A 24,143-nucleotide genomic window follows, 5' to 3' on the forward strand; every position below is an offset into this window, starting at 1 on the left:
CTCCTGAAGCAGGTGCAAATCTGAGATGCTTGAGGCACTCTCCTGAAGTAGGTGCAAATCTGAGATGCTCGAGGCACTCTCCTGAAGCAGGTGCAAATCTGAGATGCTCGAGGCACTCTCCTGAAGTAGGTGCAAATCTGAGATGCTTTGGGCATCACCTGAGACGGGTGCAAATCTGAGATGCTCAGGATGCCTCCTGAAGCAGGTCAAATCTGAGATGATAAGAGCATCTCCTGGGCAGCCACACCTCTGAGATGCTTGGGGCATGCAGCAGGTCTGAGATGTCCTGGGTGTCTCCTGAAGAAGGTGCAAATCTGAGACTCTCTGAGCATCTCCTGAAGCAGGTGCAACTCTGAGATGCTCGTGGCATCTGCTGGGGCAGGTGCAGATCTGAGGTGCCCAGGTCAACACCTGAAGCAGGTGCAAATCGGAGGTGCTCAGGGCAACTCCTGAAGCAGGTGCAAATCTGAGCTGCCCAGGGCATCTCATCAAGGAGAAAGAAATCTGAAATGGCCAGTATATCTCCTGGAGAGGTGCAAATCTGATATGCTCCAGACACCTCCTGAGGCAGGTGCAAACTCGAGGTGCTCAGGGCGTCTCCTGTAGCAGGTGCAAATCTGGGATGCTTGGGGCATCACCTGAGACGGGTGCAAATCTAAGATTCTCGGGGCATCTCGTGAAGCAGGTGCAAATCTGAGATGATAAGAGCATCTCCTGGGCAGCCACACCTCTGAGATGCTTGGAGCATGCAGCAGGTCCGAGATGTCCTGGGTGTCTCCTGAAGAAGGTGCAAATCCGAGACTCTCTGAGCATCTCCTGAAGCAGGTGCAACTCTGAGATGCTCGTGGCATCTGCTGGGGCAGGTGCAAATCCGAGACTCTCTGAGCATCTCCTGAAGCAGGTGCAACTCTGAGATGCTCGTGCCATCTGCTGGGGCAGGTGCAAATCCGAGATGCTCAGGGCACCTCCTGAAGCAGGTGCAAATCTGAAATGCTCAGGGCATCACCTGAACCCGCTGCAAATCTGAGATGCTCAGGGCATCACTTGAAGCAGGTGCAAATCTGAGATGCTTGGGGCACCACCTGGGGCAGGTGCAAATCTGAGATGCTTGGGGCACCACCTGGGGCAGGTGCAAATCTGAGATGCTCAGGGCATCACCTGAAGCAGGTGCAAATCTGAGATGCTCTGGGCATCTCCTGAGTTAGGCACACATCTGATATGCTCTGGGCACCTCCTGAGTTAGGCACATATCTGAGATGCTCTGGGCATCTCATAAAGCAGGTGCAAATCTGAGAAGCTCAGGGCATCTCATGAAGGAGAAAGGAATCTGAAATGCACAGGACATCTCCTGAAGAGGTGCAAATCTGGGATGATGGGGGAATTTTTTTTAAGAAGGTGCAAATCTGAGATGCTCAGGGCATCTCCTGAGTTAGGTGCAAATCTGAGATGCTCTGGGCATCTCCTGAAGCAGGGGCAAATCTGAGATGCTCAGGGCATCTCCTGAGTTAGGCACAAATCTGAGATGCTCTGGGCATCTCCTGAGTTAGGCACAAATCTGAGATGCTCTGGGCATCTCATAAAGCAGGTGCAAATCTGAGAAGCTCAGGGCATCTCATGAAGGAGAAAGGAATCTGAAATGCACAGGACATCTCCTGAAGAGGTGCAAATTTGTGATGATGGGGGAATTTTTTTAAGAAGGTGCAAATCTGAGATGCTCAGGGCATCTCTTGAAGCAGGAGCAAATCTGAGATGCACTGGGCGGCTCTCCTGAAGTAGGTGCATATCTGAGATGCACTGGGCGGCTCTCCTGAAGTAGGTGCAAATCTGAGATGCTCGAGGCACTCTCCTGAAGCAGGTGCAAATCTGAGATGCACTGGGCGGCTCTCCTGAAGTAGGTGCAAATCTGAGATGCACTGGGCGGCTCTCCTGAAGCAGGGGCATATCTGAGATGCACTGGGCGGCTCTCCTGAAGTAGGTGCAAATCTGAGATGCTCGAGGCACTCTCCTGAAGCAGGTGCAAATCTGAGATGCACTGGGCGGCTCTCCTGAAGTAGGTGCAAATCTGAGATGCACTGGGCGGCTCTCCTGAAGCAGGTGCATATCTGAGATGCACTGGGCGGCTCTCCTGAAGCAGGTGCAAATCTGACATGCTCGAGGCACTCTCCTGAAGCAGGTGCAAATCTGAGATGCACTGGGCGGCTCTCCTGAAGCAGGTGCAAATCTGAGATGCACTGGGCGGCTCTCCTGAAGTAGGTGCAAATCTGAGATGCACTGGGCGGCTCTCCTGAAGCAGGTGCAAATCTGAGATGCACTGGGCGGCTCTCCTGAAGTAGGTGCACATCTGAGATGCACTGGGCGGCTCTCCGGAAGCAGGGGCAAATCTGAGATGCACTGGGCGGCTCTCCTGAAGTAGGTGCAAATCTGAGATGCTCGAGGCACTCTCCTGAAGCAGGTGCAAATCTGAGATGCACTGGGTGGCTCTCCTGAAGTAGGTGCAAATCTGAGATGCACTGGGCGGCTCTCCTGAAGTAGGTGCATATCTGAGATGCACTGGGCGGCTCTCCTGAAGTAGGTGCAAATCTGAGATGCACTGGGCGGCTCTCCTGAAGTAGGTGCAAATCTGAGATGCTCGAGGCACTCTCCTGAAGCAGGTGCAAATCTGAAATGCACTGGGCGGCTCTCCTGAAGTAGGTGCAAATCTGAGATGCACTGGGCGGCTCTCCTGAAGTAGGTGCAAATCTGAGATGCTCGAGGCACTCTCCTGAAGCAGGTGCAAATCTGAGATGCTCAAGGCACTCTCCTGAAGCAGGTGCAAATCTGAGATGCACTGGGCGGCTCTCCTGAAGTAGGTGCAAATCTGAGATGCTCGAGGCACTTTCCTGAAGCAGGTGCAAATCTGAGATGCACTGGGCGGCCCTCCTGAAGTAAGTGCAAATCTGAGATGCTCGAGGCACTCTCCTGAAGCAGGTGCAAATCTGAGATGCACTGGGCGGCTCTCCGGAAGCAGGGGCAAATCTGAGATGCACTGGGCGGCTCTCCTGAAGTAGGTGCAAATCTGAGATGCACTGGGCGGCTCTCCTGAAGTAGGTGCAAATCTGAGATGCACTGGGCGGCCCTCCTGAAGTAGGTGCAAATCTGAGATGCTCGAGGCACTCTCCTGAAGCAAGTGCAAATCTGAGATGCACTGGGCGGCCCTCCTGAAGTAGGTGCAAATCTGAGATGCTCGAGGCACTCTCCTGAAGCAGGTGCAAATCTGAGATGCACTGGGCGGCTCTCCGGAAGCAGGGGCAAATCTGAGATGCACTGGGCGGCTCTCCTGAAGTAGGTGCAAATCTGAGATGCACTGGGCGGCTCTCCTGAAATAGGTGCAAATCTGAGATGCACTGGGCGGCTCTCCTGAAGTAGGTGCAAATCTGAGATGCTCGAGGCACTCTCCTGAAGCAGGTGCAAATCTGAGATGCACTGGGCGGCTCTCCTGAAGTAGGTGCAAATCTGAGATGCACTGGGCGGCTCTCCTGAAGTAGGTGCAAATCTGAGATGCTCGAGGCACTCTCCAAAAGCAGGTGCAAATCTGAGATACTCGAGGCACTCTCCTGAAGTAGGTGCAAATCTGAGATGCTCGAGGCACTCTCCTGAAGCAGGTGCAAATCTGAGATGCTCGAGGCACTCTCCAAAAGCAGGTGCAAATCTGAGATGCTCGAGGCACTCTCCTGAAGTAGGTGCAAATCTGAGATGCTCGAGGCACTCTCCTGAAGCAGGTGCAAATCTGAGATGCTCGAGGCACTCTCCTGAAGTAGGTGCAAATCTGAGATGCTCGAGGCACTCTCCTGAAGCAGGTGCAAATCTGAGATGCTCGAGGCACTCTCCTGAAGTAGGTGCAAATCTGAGATGCTTTGGGCATCACCTGAGACGGGTGCAAATCTGAGATGCTCAGGATGCCTCCTGAAGCAGGTCAAATCTGAGATGATAAGAGCATCTCCTGGGCAGCCACACCTCTGAGATGCTTGGGGCATGCAGCAGGTCTGAGATGTCCTGGGTGTCTACTGAAGAAGGTGCAAATCTGAGACTCTCTGAGCATCTCCTGAAGCAGGTGCAACTCTGAGATGCTCGTGGCATCTGCTGGGGCAGGTGCAGATCTGAGGTGCCCAGGTCAACACCTGAAGCAGGTGCAAATCGGAGGTGCTCAGGGCAACTCCTGAAGCAGGTGCAAATCTGAGCTGCCCAGGGCATCTCATCAAGGAGAAAGAAATCTGAAATGGCCAGTATATCTCCTGGAGAGGTGCAAATCTGATATGCTCCAGACACCTCCTGAGGCAGGTGCAAACTCGAGGTGCTCAGGGCGTCTCCTGTAGCAGGTGCAAATCTGGGATGCTTGGGGCATCACCTGAGACGGGTGCAAATCTAAGATTCTCGGGGCATCTCGTGAAGCAGGTGCAAATCTGAGATGATAAGAGCATCTCCTGGGCAGCCACACCTCTGAGATGCTTGGGGCATGCAGCAGGTCCGAGATGTCCTGGGTGTCTCCTGAAGAAGGTGCAAATCCGAGACTCTCTGAGCATCTCCTGAAGCAGGTGCAACTCTGAGATGCTCGTGGCATCTGCTGGGGCAAGTGCAAATCCGAGACTCTCTGAGCATCTCCTGAAGCAGGTGCAACTCTGAGATGCTCGTGCCATCTGCTGGGGCAGGTGCAAATCCGAGATGCTCAGGGCAACTCCTGAAGCAGGTGCAAATCTGAAATGCTCAGGGCATCACCTGAACCCGCTGCAAATCTGAGATGCTCAGGGCATCACTTGAAGCAGGTGCAAATCTGAGATGCTTGGGGCACCACCTGGGGCAGGGGCAAATCTGAGATGCTTGGGGCACCACCTGGGGCAGGTGCAAATCTGAGATGCTCAGGGCATCACCTGAAGCAGGTGCAAATCTGAGATGCTCTGGGCATCTCCTGAGTTAGGCACACATCTGATATGCTCTGGGCACCTCCTGAGTTAGGCACATATCTGAGATGCTCTGGGCATCTCCTGAAGCAGGGGCAAATCTGAGATGCTCAGGGCATCTCCTGAGTTAGGCACAAATCTGAGCTGCTCTGGGCATCTCCTGAGTTAGGCACAAATCTGAGATGCTCTGGGCATCTCATAAAGCAGGTGCAAATCTGAAAAGCTCAGGGCATCTCATGAAGGAGAAAGGAATCTGAAATGCACAGGACATCTCCTGAAGAGGTGCAAATTTGTGATGATGGGGGAATTTTTTTAAGAAGGTGCAAATCTGAGATGCTCAGGGCATCTCTTGAAGCAGGAGCAAATCTGAGATGCTGTGGGCATCTCCTGAGTTAGGCACAAATCTGAGATGCTCAGGGCATCTCTTGAAGCAGGTGCAAATCCGAGAAGCTCAGGGCATCTCATGAAGGAGAAAGTAATCTGAAATGCACAGGACATCTCCTGAAGAGGTGCAAATCTGATATGCTCGGGACATCTCCTGAAACAAGTGCAAATCTGTGATGATGGTGGATTTTTTTAAGAAGGTGCAGGTCAAGAGATGCTCAGGGCATCTCTTGAAGCAGGTGAAATCGGAGATGTTCAGGGAATCATCTGAGACAGGTGCAAATCTGAGATTCCCCAGACATCTCCCGAAGTTAGTGCAATTCTGAGATGCTAGGTGCACGCTTGAGGCAGGTGCAAATCTGAGATGGTTGAGGCATCGCCTGAGACAGGTACTAATCTGAGATGATTGGGGCATGTCCTAAAGTAGGTGCAAATCTGAGACGCTGGGAATCTCCTGAACCAGGTGCAACTCTGAGATACTCGGTGCACGCCTGAGACAGGTGCAAATCTGAGACACTCGGTGCACACCTGAGGCAGGTGCAAATCTGAGATGTTTGAGGCATCGCCTGAGGCAGGTGCAACACTGAGATGCTCTTGCTCTAGGAACATACTAAAGCAGGTATAAATCTGAGATGCCAGGGCGCCTCCTGAAGGAGAAAGAAATCTGAAATGACCAGGACATCTTCTGAAGTGAAAAACTGTTATGCTCAGGAAATCTAATGAACAGGTGCAAATCTGAGATGCTCAGGGCGCCTCCTGAAGCAGGTGCAAATCTGAGATGCTCAGGGCGTCTCCTGAACCCGCTGCAAATCTGAGATGCTCAGGGCGTCTCCTGGAGCAGGTGCAAATCTGAGATGCTCAAGATGCTCAGGGCGTCTCCTGGAGCAGGTGCAAATCTGAGATGCTCAGGGTGTCTCCTGGAGCAGGTGCAAATCTGAGATGCTCAGGGCGTCCCCTGGAGCAGGTGCAAATCTGAGATGCTCAGGGCATCACCTGAACCCGCTGAAAATCTGAGATGCTCAGGGCGTCTCCTGGAGCAGGTGCAAATCTGAGATGCTCAGGGCGCCTCCTGAAGCAGGTGCAAATCTGAGATGCTCAGGGCGTCTCCTGAACCCGCTGCAAATCTGAGATGCTCAGGGTGTCTCCTGGAGCAGGTGCAAATCTGAGATGCTCAAGATGCTCAGGGCGTCTCCTGGAGCAGGTGCAAATCTGAGATGCTCAGGGTGTCTCCTGGAGCAGGTGCAAATCTGAGATGCTCAGGGTGCCTCCTGAAGCAGGTGCAAATCTGAGATGCTCAGTGCGTCTCCTGAACCCGCTGCAAATCTGAGATGCTCAGGGCGTCTCCTGGAGCAGGTGCAAATCTGAGATGCTCAGGGTGTCTCCTGGAGCAGGTGCAAATCTGAGATGCTCAGGGCGCCTCCTGAAGCAGGTGCAAATCTGAGATGCTCAGGGCGTCTCCTGGAGCAGGTGCAAATCTGAGATGCTCAGGGCATCACCTGAACCCGCTGCAAATCTGAGATGCTCAGGGCGTCTCCTGGAGCAGGTGCAAATCTGAGATGCTCAGGGCATCACCTGAACCCGCTGCAAATCTGAGATGCTGTGGGCATCTCCTGAAGCAGGTGCAAATCTGAGATGCTCAGGGCATCACTTGAAGCAGGTGCAAATCTGAGATGCTCAGAGCACCTCCTGAAGGAGAAAGAAATCAGAAATGCCCAGGACATATTCTGATCAAGTGCAAATCTGGGAAGCTCCGGGCATCTCCTGGAGCAGGTGCAAATCTGAGATGCTCAGGGCATCTCTTGAAGCAGGTGAAATCGGAGATGTTCAGGGAATCATCTGAGACAGGTGCAAATCTGAGATTCCCCAGACATCTCCCGAAGTTAGTGCAATTCTGAGATGCTAGGTGCACGCTTGAGGCAGGTGCAAATCTGAGATGCTTGAGGCATCGCCTGAGACAGGTACTAATCTGAGATGATTGGGGCATGTCCTAAAGTAGGTGCAAATCTGAGACGCTGGGAATCTCCTGAACCAGGTGCAACTCTGAGATACTCGGTGCACGCCTGAGACAGGTGCAAATCTGAGACACTCGGTGCACACCTGAGGCAGGTGCAAATCTGAGATGTTTGAGGCATCGCCTGAGGCAGGTGCAACACTGAGATGCTCTAGGAATATACTAAAGCAGGTAAAAATCTGAGACTAAAGCAGGTAAAAATCTGAGATGCCAGGGCGCCTCCTGAAGGAGAAAGAAATCTGAAATGACCAGGACATCTTCTGAAGTGAAAAACTGTTATGCTCAGGAAATCTCCTGAACAGGTGCAAATCTGAGATGCTCAGGGCGCCTCCTGAAGCAGGTGCAAATCTGAGATGCTCAGGGCGTCTCCTGAACCCGCTGCAAATCTGAGATGCTCAGGGCGTCTCCTGGAGCAGGTGCAAATCTGAGATGCTCAAGATGCTCAGGGCGTCTCCTGGAGCAGGTGCAAATCTGAGATGCTCAGGGTGTCTCCTGGAGCAGGTGCAAATCTGAGATGCTCAGGGCGTCCCCTGGAGCAGGTGCAAATCTGAGATGCTCAGGGCATCACCTGAACCCGCTGCAAATCTGAGATGCTCAGGGCGTCTCCTGGAGCAGGTGCAAATCTGAGATGCTCAGGGCGCCTCCTGAAGCAGGTGCAAATCTGAGATGCTCAGGGCGTCTCCTGAACCCGCTGCAAATCTGAGATGCTCAGGGCGTCTCCTGGAGCAGGTGCAAATCTGAGATGCTCAAGATGCTCAGGGCGTCTCCTGGAGCAGGTGCAAATCTGAGATGCTCAGGGTGTCTCCTGAAGCAGGTGCAAATCTGAGATGCTCAGGGTGCCTCCTGAAGCAGGTGCAAATATGAGATGCTCAGGGCGTCTCCTGAACCCGCTGCAAATCTGAGATGCTCAGGGCGTCTCCTGGAGCAGGTGCAAATCTGAGATGCTCAGGGTGTCTCCTGGGGCAGGTGCAAATCTGAGATGCTCAGGGCGCCTCCTGAAGCAGGTGCAAATCTGAGATGCTCAGGGCGTCTCCTGGAGCAGGTGCAAATCTGAGATGCTCAGGGCATCACCTGGAACACGTGCAAATCTGAGATGCTCAGGGCGTCTCCTGGAGCAGGTGCAAATCTGAGATGCTCAGGGCATCACTTGAACCCGCTGCAAATCTGAGATGCTCAGGGCGTCTCCTGGAGCAGGTGCAAATCTGAGATGCTCAGGGCATCACCTGAACACGCTGCAAATCTGAGATGCTCTGGGCATCTCCTGAAGCAGGTGCAAATCTGAGATGCTCAGGGCATCACTTGAAGCAGGTGCAAATCTGAGATGCTCAGAGCACCTCCTGAAGGAGAAAGAAATCAGAAATGCCCAGGACATATTCTGATCAAGTGCAAATCTGGGAAGCTCCGGGCATCTCCTGGAGCAGGTGCAAATCTGAGATGCTCAGGGCATCACTTGAAGCAGGTGCAAATCTGAGATGCTCAGAGCACCTCCTGAAGGAGAAAGAAATCAGAAATGCCCAGGACATATTCTGTTCAAGTGCAAATCTGGGATGCTCCGGGCATCTCCTGGAGCAGGTGCAAATCTGAGATGCTCAGGGCGTCTCCTGGAGCAGGTGTAAATGTGAGATGCGCAGGGCGTCTCCTGGAGCAGGTGCAAATCTGAGATGCTCAGGGCATCACCTGAACCTGACGCATCACTTGAAGCAGGTGCAAATTTGAGATGCTCAGAGCACCTCCTGAAGGAGAAAGAAATCAGAAATGCCCAGGACATCTTCTGATCAGGTGCAAATTTGACATGCTCAGGGCATCTCCTGAAGGAGAAAGAAATCAGAAATGCCCAGGACATCTTCTGATCAGGTGCAAATCTGGGATGCTCCGGGCATCTCCTGATTTGCTCCTGAGTACATTTTTAGGACTCAGCACCAAAGCGCATTAGCGTGGCCTGGCCCAGAGCTATCCACCCCCTTTGTCTCTACCCCAGTGCATTAGAACTCCTCAGTTAAACAGAATAGGGGACTATCCCACCTGGCTAAGGGAAGGGTGGCCATTGTTGTTCTTGAGCAAACACGTCTTCTGGTGGAGAACAGAGACTAAGGGCCCGATTCATGGACATTTTTGCACAGTTCAAAATGACTTTGCACTGCTGAAAAGTGACTTTGCACTGCCAACACAAACCCTGATTCGTGGAACTGTGCAAAATGTATTTTTGCCGTGCAAAGTCAGTGCATAGTCATTTTTGCAGTACAAAATGACTTTGCACGGACTTGCAGACTGCAAAAATACACGCTGCACAGTTCAATGAATCAGGGTTTGTGTTGGCAGTGCAAAGTCACTTTTCAGCAGTGCAAAGTCACTTTGAACAGTGCAAAAAATGACACGAATTGGGCCCTAAATTCTAAACAAAAATGACAATAGAGTTCTTCCGATGTTACCGTACCCAGGGTATAGGTGCTGCAGTATTATTCCATAAGAACCTGAGTATTCAGTGGGGCAGGCACCATCTGATGCGGAAAGGCATTATGGTACGTTAGAGCTGGTAGTGTGAGGGGACATCTACTCACCCATTTGCCCTGCTCAGTCCTTAGTTGTCAGCCTTGTTAAAGCCTCCGTGAAACTCAAGGAGGACCCTTACATCTTGGGAGGGGACTTTAACTTGGTGCAAAAGGCTGGACTCCCCATCAGGAGGGGGAATCAGACAGGTCAGGGACAATTCTGAACCAGGAGGAGCGACGGCGGGTTGCGCGCCCTTGTGTCTAAGGATTCTACGCTCTTCTCGTTTCCTCTTGGTTCCTGCTCTAGAATTGTCTAGTGCTGGGTATCTTCGTCTCTAGTCCACTCAGTGCTAGTGTCTCCCATTGGTGGCCTAGTGATCTCTGATCATGCGTGTATCCACTTGAATGTTGAGCAGTCCCGTGGGCAAAAAAGGGAGTGGTATCCGGAGGTTCAACACTATAGGCAATAATGTCCCCATACATAATGTCACTGGGAAAAGCCATTGGTGACATTATATATGGTGGCATCATGTATGGGGACGGGTTGCAGGGATGTCCCCTGCTCCTCTTGTAAAAATAAATAAATGTGGGGGTGTCTCCTGCATGTTCAATGTAATAATGTCTCCGCAAAAAATGGCGCCATTTTTGACAGGAGACATTTTTCTGGGGATATTATTATATGGAACCTATGCTCCTTGGTGATGAAAGGTTTGTGGCATTCGAGGAGGGTGAGCTCTGCATTTTCATAGACCATCTGGGTTCGGTAAGTGATGCGTTTACACGCTGGGATGCTTTTAAAGCGAGCATCCGAGGCAACACCATCAGCTTCGATTCAAAGGCTTCCAAGAATAGGAAGCGGGAACCCATGCCCTTGAAATAGCCCTGGAGGGCATGGAGAGGAAATCCATCACATAGATGAATGCATGTAACCTGCGACCTCTGAATGGGGACAAGGGCAAACGGAGCTTTGCACTAACCCACTAAGCGGAGAAGTCAGTCTTCTATGCTTGCCAGGCATTCTGGGAAAGTGGGTACAAGACTGGCTGGAATCCTGCGCTCTGCTCACTTGCGCTGCTGAGCACCTGCTGCTGCTAAACCTTTCACCTGAAGTTAAACCTACACCTTGACATGACCTTGACATGGCCTGAAAGTGGATCTTCAAGTATACTCAGTGCCCCTTGAAAAGTGCTCATTTCAGTGTGCAAACCTCCTTTTTGCAATCTGTTCTTCCCAAAAAAAGTCAGTTTCTTTAAGTTGAGCGCTTGGACTCTCCTTCCTGTCTGCTCGCTTTAAGATTCAGTTTGCATGTTTAGGTTTAGCTGAAAGGTATCGCCCGTGGCCCTCTGCTCTGTGGCATTCTGTGATGCAGTGCTCGAGGGCCTTCCCTCTGTGTGGAAAGTGGCCTGGCAAGGCCTTGCTATTAACTGCAGCACTTTATCACAGGAGTGGCTATGGCTCATTGCCCCCCAGGGCACTTTGGTACTCAGACCTGAAATAGTGCCACCCCCACACCCCAGCTCGATCTACATTCCTACCGGAAAGCCTCGTCCTTCTACAGCTGTAATATGACAGGCTCCCTACCTCCCTGCGCCCCACAGAATGCAAGCTGTGCATTCTTCTGGGACTAAGGAAGATGCAAAATAAAGCCTGCTTTTTTAACACGTAGTTTGCTTTTGTAGAACTTGACATATTCTTCAGAGCATGGCCTTGTCACACAGTTTTGTTTTAAAGTGTGTCAGGACAGAAAATACAGTTGTTAGGCTGCAATTACTTGCATTCATTACCCTGTGCTGTCCATTCAAGATGAGGAAAGTAAAGCTATAATCATACTCGTTTTGCTACCCCCATGGATTTGTATGCTTGTCATGTTGATTTATAATGTGATTTGTGTACTTTTTAAGTCATTCTATAAAACTAGCTGTTCAAAACCACAATGTAACGCATATTTATATGCATGCTCTATACTAGTCCACTCCTAGTTTTTAGTTTGCATTCTGGGACGTGTTGTCCATTAAAGGCAAACTAGCCGAATTATTGTATTTTCCTTTGAATTAGGGGTCTTCTAGCCCTGGTTTTATCGTGGAGAACAAAACAAGATTACAAGTCCCATAATGCAAAGAAAAAAGGACTGGACTAGCATGCCTTGAATATAATGGGGCATTTTGATTTTAAATACATGGTTCTATGCTATGTTGTTAAATCGGCAGTTGTTTTTTCGATTTGTGTTTTGCAGAATTTGTTTCTCCAAAAAAATGAATCGACATTTTTCTAATATATATTTGGGGATTCCCCCAATCCCTCACTCTTCTGTTATGTATTCCCTATTCCCCAACCGACACTCCTTATATCCCCTTACCTACCTCCCCCCGACCCGCTATATTTTTCGATGAGTTTTCTGTCGAAAAATATTCTGCAAAAATCTCATCCAAAAATATACTAGCGATGGAACAGCGTCGTACGGAATGCATGTGTATTAGCTACGTATGTGGGATTCTAAAGTGCTGACTGGGCTCAAATACTAGCTTCATGTTCCTAAAGTGTGCAATGCTGGGCACATCATTTCATGTCTCTGTGTCGTATCTGGCGAATTTGTGTCGTATCTGGCGAATTTTGGGAGGGCAGGCACAGGTTGTATGTGGTGGGGTTTTAGGACAGGACAACAGCTGTGAGTTTTATGGAGGCGGTATGCGGGAGGCCAGGCATGGCTTGTGTGTTGTGGGTGGATGCAGGACACCAGCTGTGAGTTTTGTGGTGTCAGTGTGCAGAAGGCCAGGCATGGCTTTTGTGTTGTTGGTGGGTGCAGAACACCAGCTGTGAGTTTTGTGGAGGTGGTATGCGGGAGGCCAGGCATGGCTTGTGTGTTGTGGGTGGATGCAGGACACCACCAGTGAGTTCTGTGGAGGCAGTATGCAGGAGGCAGGCATGGATTTTGTGTTGTGGGAAGGTGCAGGATACCAGCTGTGAGTTTTGTGGTGTCAGTGTGCTGAAGGCCAGGCATGGCTTTTGTGTTGTGGGTGCAGGACACCAGCTGTGAGTTTTGTGGAGCCGGTATGCGGGAGGCCAGGCATGGCTTGTGTGTTGTGGGTGGATGCAGGACACCGGCTGTGAGTTTTGTGGAGGCAGTATGCAGGAGGCAGGCGTGGATTTTGTGTTGTGGGAGGGTGCAGGACACCAGCTGTGAGTTTTGTGGAGGCAGTTTGCAGGAGGCCAGGCATAGAGTTTGTGTTGTGGGTGGATGCAGGATACCAGCTGTGAGTTTTGTGGAGCCGGTATGCGGGAGGCCAGGCATGGCTTGTGTGTTGTGGGTGGATGCAGGACACCAGCAGTGAGTTCTGTGGAGGCAGTATGCAGGAGGCAGGCGTGGATTTTGTGTTGTGGGAGGGTGCAGGACACCAGCTGTGAGTTTTGTGGAGGCAGTTTGCAGGAGGCCAGGCATAGAGTTTGTGTTGTGGGTGGATGCAGGACACCAGCTGTGAGTTTTGTGGAGGCGGTATGCAGGAGGCCAGGCATGGCTTTTGTGTTGTGGGTGGATGCAGGACACCGGCTGTGAGTTTTGTGGAGGCAGTATGCAGGAGGCAGGCATGGATTTTGTGTTGTGGGTGGGTGCATGACACCAGTTCTGAGTTTTGTGGAGGCAGTATGCAGGAGGCCAGGCATGGCTTTTGTGTTGTGAGTGGTTTCAGGGGCATTACACGGCCATCATTTTGCCAGCTCGGCTCGCGTTTGGCTCTTCGCGCCAGTTCAGACCCTCTGGCTCATCCCTTGCTCGGCCATAGCCAGGAATTCTCTGGTTCCCCAGCACCAGAGGTCACTGTTCCATATCCTCACCTAGCAGGTGTGCTGGAATGGGGCCTTGCAGGTTGATGTGCTGCGCGCCGTACTTGCTGTGGAGGGCGCGGCGGACGTAGGCATGCAGGTTGAGGTAGAGCGGCTGCAGCTGGTGGTAGATCTGCTCCAGGTCGGATTCCAGGGTGGGCGTCTCGTACAGCGACCGCCAGTAGGCGCCATTGTCAGGGTAATCTGAGTGGGAGAGAAAGAAGTGTGAGAGAAGACAAGTGCACCAGAGCATAACTGGTTCCAGCACTAGGCAATGCCAAATGACCCGGCGGAGCAGTGTCACTAGGGGGCAGCAGCTGCCTCTACGACCCACAAACTAGGCTCCATTTTGGAGAAAGCGAATCTAAAGGTCACATGTACATCTTGGCACCGGCCATGTGCCCAGGCAATCCACCTGATCCCCAGTAAGGAGCTCACATAGGGCAGATGAGTCATGAAGGGGGCAGGTCCAAGAACAGGATCACCTCAGGCTCTACCAACCAAGTGCCAAGAAGCCACGGAAATGGTGATCGTCGCGTTTTGCAAATACCACTTAACACCACCTCTATAAAGCCCATGCGTTCCCTACTGGAATCCCATACACACTGGCAAGCCCCCTGCACAGGCAGATGATGCAGGCAAACGGTTGTGTTCCTCTTCAAGGGCTTCTATAGGCACCTTTCGCCTATGCGGTTGAAGATCACATAGGCGCTGGATTTGTACCGCTACTTTGCTGCTTTGTATTGAAGTGCATTTGAGGCAACTTATTTAAAACTACCATTCAGGCCAACATGTCCCATTCCATTTGAGAGATGTGAGTGGAGTTTGGGCTTTAACATAGCCTTCTCAAACGTGTAGTCCTGAATTTCCCCATTATAAATCCAGGACTATAATTCCCAGAATGCAAAGTTACAAACAGGACTCTACTAGCATCTCCCAACTGAAGTGGGACCTCTTGGCATGTATGAACCGCAGCTTTACACAAACACTTCAAATGCAACCAAGAGTGCCTGAGCCTGCTGTTTCCCAGCAACCATTATTGAAGCCCACAGGGAACCCCTCTGCTAGAATTCTCTTAACATTTGCACCCCATGGAGGAAATTGTCAGCGGAGGGAAGACAGTGAAAAAATAAATAAAAAGCATGTATATGGCCAATAAGAGGGCTGATTCATCCCTCTCCATTGGATACTTTGGGGTGTACAGTGCGTGTATTTATGGAGTGTGCACCTAGCTCCGGGAAGCAACAGAGCGCTTTAGAATCTTAGGCGGAAGAACAAGGTTAGGGGGTCAAGAAGCAAGGAAGTGGGGTTCTAGCTGCAGGGGAGGCAGGGACATTGTCAGCAATGGGTCTACAAGTAACCAGGCGAGGAAACAGTGGGGATCAGATCACCCAATCTCATGTACGGTGGGGAGTGGACTATGTATGGAGCAGGGTTTAGGGAGAAGCCATTCCTTGAAGAGGAGGGTTTTGAGCGCGTATGTTACCTTTCCCTTTTGTTGTGACCTATGTCTGTTCTGTTCTCCTCTTCGCCATTTCCCGCCTTTCCCGCTTACCCTGTGAGCCAAATTCCTTTTCAGCTCACAGACTGCAGTGGTTTACACACTGGGAGGGGTTACAGTCCGCCCATACAGACACGGTTTCAGTGATTAAGGTGTTAATGTGTGCACACTATAAAAGACATTCAACATTACATAACCTATACACCGAGAGAGACGCATTTGATTTTAGTTGCATATGCACAATGCAATGCCCCCCAGGTTCTGAGCTGGAGGTGAACTTCCAGTGATGGCCACTGGGTGGTGCTGTGCAGTGTGCGACTTGGCTGCAATGGCTAATTCTGCTTTCACATCTCAGGTGGGAGGGTTTTTTCCAAGGCTTGTAAACCCACCCTAACTTTTCAGATTATATATATATATATATATATATATATATATATATATATATATATATAGTTTAGAGATCCCACAAGGTCATTGCCTCTCAAGGTGGCACGTGTGTTGTAGTACAAGAACTTCGGTTTTAGAGTATGCTCCCGAAATACTCATCCTTCTGGTGCTTCTGTCTCACTCACTCCTCCTAGAGCAGAGGTCTGCAATCTGCATCCTTTCAGATGTTTTGGACTAGGATTCCCATGACCCCTCACCATTGACTATGCCGGCTAGGGCTGGTGGGGGCTGTATACCGAAACATCTGGAGAGCCAGAGCTTGCAAACCCTAGTCCTAGCAGGAGGAGGCTCTCCAGTTCGCAGCCCTGACGTATACTAGGAATTCTTTTTTTCTTTCTACGGGACTGTGCACATCACATGAAGTGCAATGTGCACGTCCTTAAATATTATTCAAAGAGTGGGGGAGAGGGGAGAAGTAGGTCCGAAGCCGAGGGTTAAACCACAGAAGCCTTTGATGTGGAGTCAGCTTGCAGGTGGGTGGCTCTAATGTGTCTTGGGGGAGTTACATCTGAAGGCCGATTTGTGGTTTCCATGGGTTTACACTTTTGATGACATACATTTTTTCAGACACGGCTGGAGAAGAAGTGATGTCATCACTCTGCGACTCCATGTTTTGCTGCCTGGGGTGGAGTGCTGATTCCACACAAGCACAGTTCTGAAACACATACCATTACCGGACCTCTTGTCAAAAGCCAGCATTTGACCAAAATACATATGGATGACTCCATCCTCTGCTGTTAGTCATATTTTAGGCTGGGCACATTGTGTTCAGCCCAAACAGAAACAGACGGATTCTGAACTAACGTTATTACATTCTGTCCAAATTCGTAAAACCCCCACATCTCCCATAAAATGATACAACAATATTTCTTTGGCTATTCTACAGACAGAAGCAAAGTGACAGAGCTCACACAAACTCCCAATCAAAGGTCCCAGAACGAAGGTTTGCATTCTGTCAACAGCATCATTAGTAGTTCCCATGTTCAGGAAGATACTAGCATCCTCTCCCACCGCAACCAATCAGCAAAAGGCAGCCCGTCAACAGCATCATCAATAGTTACCATGTTTGGAAAGATACCAGAATCATCTCCCACTGCACCCAATCAGCAAAGGGCCGCCCGTAAACAGCATCATCAGCAGTTCCCATGTTTAGAAAGCTACCAACATCCTCTCCCACCGCACCCAATCAGCAAAGGGCATCCCGTCAACAGCATCATCAATAGTTACCATGTTTAGAAAGATACCAGCATCCTATCCAACTGCACCCAATCAGCAAACGGCATCCCGTCAACAGCATCATCAGCAGTTCCCATGTTAAGGAAGATACCAGCATCCTCTCCCATCCCACCTAACCAGACAAGGGCATCCTGCCAACAGCATCAGCAACAGTTCCCATGCTCAGGAAGATACCATTGTTGCCATGCCAACGGGACATGCTGAGCAGACGCCAAGAAGCAACGCGAAGAATGCAATCTGTACTCACTCTTCAGTCAGTCTATAGTGGGAGGAAGCCAGACTATAGCAAGAGGACCTCCAGCTGCTGTCCAGACTAGAGGTGTATATTGCATCAGTGCCTGAGCTTCAGATTCCAGCGGCATGGCTGCTGCCTGCTCAGGCACTGGACACGATGCTCTTCTATCTCATTGAAGTCATGTGCTGACAGCAGCTTGATCCTCTATGATCAGAGATCTGGCCGGCGCCAGAGTGAGATTACACAAGGAGACACTTGAGGAGAGGGCTCAAGATGGAGCGGACCTTTCGCTTCCAGTCATTTAAGCGGAAGTGGAAAGGGGAGAAGATTTGGGAAAATGTGACCTTCTGAGAAGAGCATACATGAAGTACATGAGCCAAAATATGTGTTGGACACACCACTGTCTCCACAAGGTTATGTGTTACTACTCTCAAGAATAATTAAAAAAACAAACAAGAAAAACTCGAACTAGCCTGGAATTTAGAAATAAAACACGTTGGCAACCGTGTCCTAAAGAATGGCACTGAAGCCTGATGCTGTGCTGGACTGACACACACCATGCGGATACCATCTTGGGTCGGGAGGATAACTCAGGGGCAATGCGCTCGTCTTGGAAGCAAGACGACGCAGAGAAAAGCAGGTTCGAATCCCATGTCCGGCCTTTTCGAACCCTCATTGGTATTAAGCACATTATAAATAACCAATTACCAATCACAGAAGCAAAGGGCCTTACTGTTCAACACTGCTGCCTTGTTGCTCAGCTGCACATATTTGGTGAATAATTGTCGAATCTTCTTTCCCGAAGCGTCCCGCCAGCCTTTCCATGCAAACAGAAGTTCATCGTAGCTCCTGGACTTGGCCAGAATCTCGGTCAGATCTGTCAGCAGAGGAGAAAGCAAATCATGAACTGCCAAAGATCTGTCAGCAGAGAGGAGAAAGCAAACCATGAACTGCCAAAGATCTGTCAGCAGAGAGGAGAAAGCAAACCATGAACTGCCAAAGATCTGTCAGCAGAGAGGAGAAAGCAAACCATGAACTGCCAAAGATCTGTCAGCAGAGAGGAGAAAGCAAACCATGAACTGCCAAAGATCTGTCAGCAGAGAGGAGAAAGCAAACCATGAACTGCCAAAGGTCTGTCAGTAGAGAGGAGAAAGCAAATCATGAACTGCCAAAGATCTGTCAGCAGAGAGGAGAAAGCAAACCATGAACTGCCAAAGATCTGTCAGCAGAGAGGAGAAAGCAAACCATGAACTGCCAAAGATCTGTCAGCAGAGAGGAGAAAGCAAACCATGAACTGCCAAAGGTCTGTCAGTAGAGAGGAGAAAGCAAATCATGAACTGCCAAAGATCTGTCAGCAGAGAGGAGAAAGCAAACCATGAACTGCCAAAGATCTGACAGCAGAGAGGAGAAAGCAACCATTTCAGTTCATGGACTCGGACATATCACACTTATACACAACTGCTCTTAGCAAGAATACTATGGTGCATACTACATCTTTGCTGGGAACTGCCTCTAGTACATCATTGTTCAAACTTGTACATATCACCCTAGAGTAATACTGAGACGTGCTTCCAGCATTCTGAGCAGTGCCCCTTGCAGAACACAGCTTTGATAACATGTGTTGCTATCATTCAAAAGTAAGACTGAGAAGTGCAACTAGCACTCTACACCGTTGAGGAGAAGTGTTCCTAGTATAATATATCTTTGATCAAAAGTGCTGCTTTCATTCTCAAATAATACTGGCAAGTGCTCCTGGCATTCTAGTTTGGAAAATAAGTGTTAGTAGCATAATATTTGCATCCAGAAGTGTTCCTAATATTCTACAATTATGTTACGAAGTGCTACTAGCATTCAAAAACATTGTTGAGAAGTGCTCCTAGCATTTTTTAACTTTCGCTGAGAAGTGTTCCTACAATAACACATCGTGAATCAAAGGTATTCCTACGCTTCTAAATACTGAGAAGTGCTCCTAGCATTCTACACATTTGTTGAGTAGTGTTCCAAGCAGTCTATAATTTCCATGAAAAGTGTTCCCAACATGTCAAGAAAAGTGCTATTAGAAGAATACCGCATTGATTAAAAGTGCTCCTATCATTTTAGTATATTACTGAGACGTGCTCCTAGCATTCTAAACCTTTGGTCATTACAGGTCCTGGCATCTGAAACCAAAGATAGGAACCGTTCGTTCCTCCAAACCACTGCTAAGAAGTTTTCCTAGCATTCTAAACATTTGGTCAATAGCAGTCCTAGCATTCTAAACCAGCTAAAGGACTTTGCACTGCAGAAATACACTTTGCACAGTTCCATGAATCAGGGTTTGTGTGGGCAGTGCAACGTCACTTTTCAGCAGTGAAAAGTCACTTTTAACTGTGCAGAACATTCCCATGAATCGCACCCCTGAAGTGTTTCCAAAATGATGACAGTGGAATGTTGGCGAGGCCATTGTGACCAATGAGTCGGGATTTGAGCAGCAACACAACGCCCACTCGGGGCTCCCTGCCTACTGTTCTTCTGCCGCCCTGACATCTCCGTGGAGAACTGCCTCTACGGGCAACATTCTCTGCCGCCCAGCTTTATACATGGCCGTGCTCTCAAATGTAACAATGGTAAGGATGCCCCCTGGCCTTTACCTCAGACCATCTATTTGAAGAACCATCCTTCGTTTCCCTGCCCTTAGGACGTCCCGTGCTTTACGTTTCGCCTTGGGTGTCTTTATCGAGCACTGATGGCAGTCGGGCTGTCGGTGCATAACAAATAAATAAATAAATCAGGTGCGGGCCATTAACAACTATTACAGTTCGGAGCCCTGGGCTATAACGCCTGATCACAGACTTCTTTTCTTAAAGTGTCTTTGACATTTCTACGGAAAGTTAATTGGATTTCTTAGAAGTGGTGCCTCGGGTTGCAGGGGTTCAAAAAGACATTTCTCTTTTCCCTTAGCACCCCCCCAAAAAAGAAGGCCATGGAACAGTGGAGGTAATAATGATGGTGGCGTAGGGGAAAGGGGAAGCTCCTTCTGAGTGCCTAAATGTCTTCCTGGCACTAGAAACCATGCTAAACAGGAGCTGACAACAATTCGAAAGCTGAGAAGAACTCCAACTCAGTTTGAGGGGCACCCATTATTAAAAAATACCCCTCCTTTGGTTTTATATGGCCAGATAAAGCATCTACTAAATAACTGGGCAGTCACATGTACTCCTAAATAGGATCTGGGAGGGGCGTGCCCAGTCTCCTGCCTCTGAAATTGAATTCACTAAGGGTTCAGGTTGCTTCAGGTCCAATTACGCACCCTGAGAAACATTCTAGGCACAACCAGATGCCTACGGGTTCGGTGCGCGCTACAAATGACAAAATAAATAGATAAATAAATAAACAAACTAGACAAGGAGGGGAAAACAAAGGGAGGAACAAATAGCGATCTTACTAGGCCTTGTGTCATTCAGATCGCACAAGTGCGGGGAATCTCCTTGTGACTCTCACCTGGGTCCAGCGGGAGGCAGTTTGCCGTCTGCCCGTCTCGGCACACCTTGGCCACGCTGTAAGTGGTCTCCATGTCTGAGAGGATCTGGTTGTACTGTGAAGAAAATGAAAATGCAAGTGAGTTGGGAGGGTTGAATATTAATGCACGGTAGGAACTAACTTCACTTTGGGGGTGAGTGAAGATAAAAGAGAAAGACCATGCGGTCAAACATGCAGAAGCAATTAAGGACTCCCTAGAGCCACTGAGGGACTATGTTACATGGAACTAACATGTGTGTTTCGCTCCCAGTCTCCCTGGAGCTAGTGCCGCCACTTTCCAGTCTTGCTTTCTTCGAAGATAGTGAGTGAATATGTTCAGGCGATGTCTTTCAAGACCAAACAAAATCAGGGTCAAGCAGAGGTGTTGCTAGGGGGGGCGGGGCTCAGGGGGCTATAGCCCCGGGTCTTTTGGTTGTAGCCCTGGATAGAATCTCAGGGGCTACAAACAAAAGGCTATAGCTAGCCCCAAGTCTTGACAGTTCCGACATTAGCGTAGCCCCAGATCTTTTGCAGACCTAGCAACACCCCTGTGGTCAAGCATCGCCCAGGACCACACATGGCATCATATAGGCTCTTGATCTGGGTTATGGGTTCAAATAATTCAGTTCTGGTCACTTGTGTCCCACTTGACTCCACGCCTAGAAGGCAGTTCCCTTGCCACCTGACTCGAGGCCTAAGAGGAGAATGAGGTGATGCCTCAATTAAATGCCACTTGCATCAAGGCCTAAAACTCTGAGGGCACCGAGATGATGGTTCCATTTCAGTTTCCAGGCGACCAGACCTGGGAGGGGGCATCACCTGGTGGGCATCTCAGTTCAGTTCCCACTCATCTCAAAGCCTAAGAGGAGTGCGTACTGGGGGACTCTGCTTAGTTCCCACTCAACTCAAAGCCTAAGAGGAGTGCGTACTGGGGGACTCTGCTTAGTTCCCACTCAACTCAAAGCCTAAGAGGAGTGCATACTGGGGGACTCTGCTTAGTTCCCACTCAACTCAAAGCCTAAGAGGAGTGCATACTGGGGACTCTGGTCAGGTCCACCTTGACTCAAATCCTAAGAGGAGTGGTTGTTGGGGGACTTTGGTCAGGTCCCACTTGACTCAAAGCCTAAAAGGAGTGTGTATTGGGGAACTCTGGTCAGGTGCCACTTGACTCAAAGCCCAAGTGGAGTTTGTACTAGGGGATTCTGGTCAGTTCCCACTTGACTCAAAGCCTAAGAGGAGAGTGTACTGGGGGAATCTGGTCAGGTCCCACTTGACTCAAAGCCTAAGTAGAGTGTGTACTGGGGGACTCTGGTCAGGTCTCACTTGACTCAAAGCCCAAGTGGAGTGTGTTCTGGGGGATTCTGGTCAGTTCCCACTTGACTCAAAGCCTAAGAGGAGAGTGTACTGGGGGAATCTGGTCAGGTCCCACTTGACTCAAAGCCTAAGTGGAGTGTGTACTGGGGGACTCTGGTCAGTTCACACTTGACTCAGAGCCTAAGTAGAGTGCGTAGTTGGGGACTCTGGTCAGGTTCCACTTGACTCAAAGCCTAAGAGGAGTGCATACTGGGGGACTCTGGACAGGTCCACCTTGACTCAAATCCTAAGAGGAGTGGTTGTTGGGGGACTTTGGTCAGGTCCCACTTGACTCAAAGTCTAAAAGGAGTGTGTATTGGGGAACTCTGGTCAGGTGCCACTTGACTCAAAGCCCAAGTGGAGTGTGTACTGGGGGATTCTGGTCAGTTCCCACTTGACTCAAAGCCTAAGAGGAGAGTGTACTGGGGGAATCTGGTCAGGTCCCACTTGACTCAAAGCCTAAGTGGAGTGTGTACTGGGGGACTCTGGTCAGTTCACACTTGACTCAGAGCCTAAGTAGAGTGCGTAGTTGGGGACTCTGGTCAGGTTCCACTTGACTCAAAGCCTAAGAGGAGTGCATACTGGGGGACTCTGGACAGGTCCCCTTGACTCAAAGCCCAAGTGGAGTGCATTCTGGGGGACTCTGGTCAGGTCCCACTTGACTCAAAGCCTAAGTGGAGTGCGTACTGGAGGACTGTGGTCAGTTCCCACTTGACTCAAAGCCTAAGTGGAGTGCGTACTTGGGGACTCTGGTCAGGCACCGCTTTACTCAAAGCCTTCGGAGTGCGTGCTGTGGAAATATGCTCAGTTCCCACTTGACTCATGTTCCACCACACGTTTGGGGGTGGGGGTTCTACTTGCTCTATTCCAGCCATTAGAGAAGAGTGGGTGGGGGTTCTCTTTGGTTCCCTTGTGACACAGTGGGCCTCATTACGACCCAGGCGGTAAGTTACTGCCTGGGTCGTACCTTTACCACCATGGCGTAAACTACGTTTACGCCATGGTGGTTGGCGGAATTACCGCCCCATTCCGAGGTCGGCGGGGCGGTAAGTCCCCAATCCCCATTTACCCTTCCCCATTCCCATTTTTGCCCCATAGGGCATAATGGGAGTGGGGAAGGCGTTAATTACGCCACCGTAAATTACGGTGGCGTAATTAACAACATGGTCCCTTAGCGCCATGGATTTTAACACCTGCTAAAAGCAGGTGTTAAATCCGCCATGGTGCTAAGGGACCTCGGAATCAGGCGGTAAGGGTCGGCGCTGTTTACGCCGCCGTAAACCCCTTACCGCCTGAGTCGTAATGAGGCCCAGTGTCTTACACAGAATGAGGTGGGGGTTCGAGGGAGTTGCAACTTTACTCGTGGTCTAGAAGGAAGAAGGAGGCGTGGGATGCCAGCCAGGTCCCACTTGACTCATGGTCTAGAAGGAAGAAGGAGGTGGAATATTCTGGTCAGTTCCCACTTAACTCACGTTCCACGAGGAGAGTGAGTTGGGGGATTATGTTTCGATCCCATGGAACTCATTTTATTAGGGGGCGCCTCTCTTCAGCTCCATGGTGCACGCCCCCACTTGGCCAATGCTTGAGAGGCGAGACTTGCCGAAATTGGCTGGCAACCAATTTCACACATTTCACCGAAAGTCAAGCAAACCTTTGGGGAACACAGATTTCACATAAATGTAAAAGTGCAGAATAGTTAAAAAAAATATATATGTTTCACTGCATTTTGCAGAAATACACCCGTTCTGTGGTCTGTGAAACAAGCAGTTGGATTGGTCGAAACAAAAAAGGGCTTAGCCTAACATTTGCTTGTTTTGCGTATTAAGACAATCTTAATATCATTTAATTTAATAGAATACCTGCCAGTCTTAGTAAAAGAGGATTTAGGTGGTGGTCTTTTTTCTAAGTCCTAGTTAATGGCCCACAGAATCCAAGGGGTATGCGAGGTGGGTACAACGTCCTTTCATCGCGAGATGTTTTTTCACTGGGTTTTTTACAGCAATTTCTTTGCCGAAAAAACGTGTGGAATTTTTTGGGGGGGTTACAAAAATATATAAATTGGGTGTGGGTGTACTGAAATCTAAAAAAATTATAGGTGATGGTGGTTTCAGGGGTAGCCTCCCAAAAAGTATAAAATAATTCGATGAGTTTTTTCGTAAAAAAAATCTGCGGTAAAAAACCAAGCGAAAAAACATCCTGCGATTAAATGACATGGAACCACGAGGTGGTGGTCTGTAGT

The 24,143-nt window shown here is 49.8% G+C and overlaps 1 protein-coding gene across 1 annotated transcript in view; it reads right to left on the reverse strand.

Moving 5' to 3' along the window:
• The window catches only part of ACE (angiotensin I converting enzyme), a 342,068-nt gene that overhangs the window by 57,582 nt on the left and 260,343 nt on the right, over positions 1 to 24,143 (reverse strand). The window contains 3 exon segments of the mRNA XM_069634130.1: positions 13,647 to 13,838; positions 17,787 to 17,930; positions 20,534 to 20,627. Of these exon segments, the coding sequence (XP_069490231.1) occupies positions 13,647 to 13,838; positions 17,787 to 17,930; positions 20,534 to 20,627 (430 nt within the window).

Source organism: Ambystoma mexicanum, chromosome 13, assembly GCF_040938575.1.
Source record: "Ambystoma mexicanum isolate Mex_15411 chromosome 13, UKY_AmexF1_1, whole genome shotgun sequence".
Lineage (NCBI taxonomy): Eukaryota > Metazoa > Chordata > Amphibia > Caudata > Ambystomatidae > Ambystoma > Ambystoma mexicanum.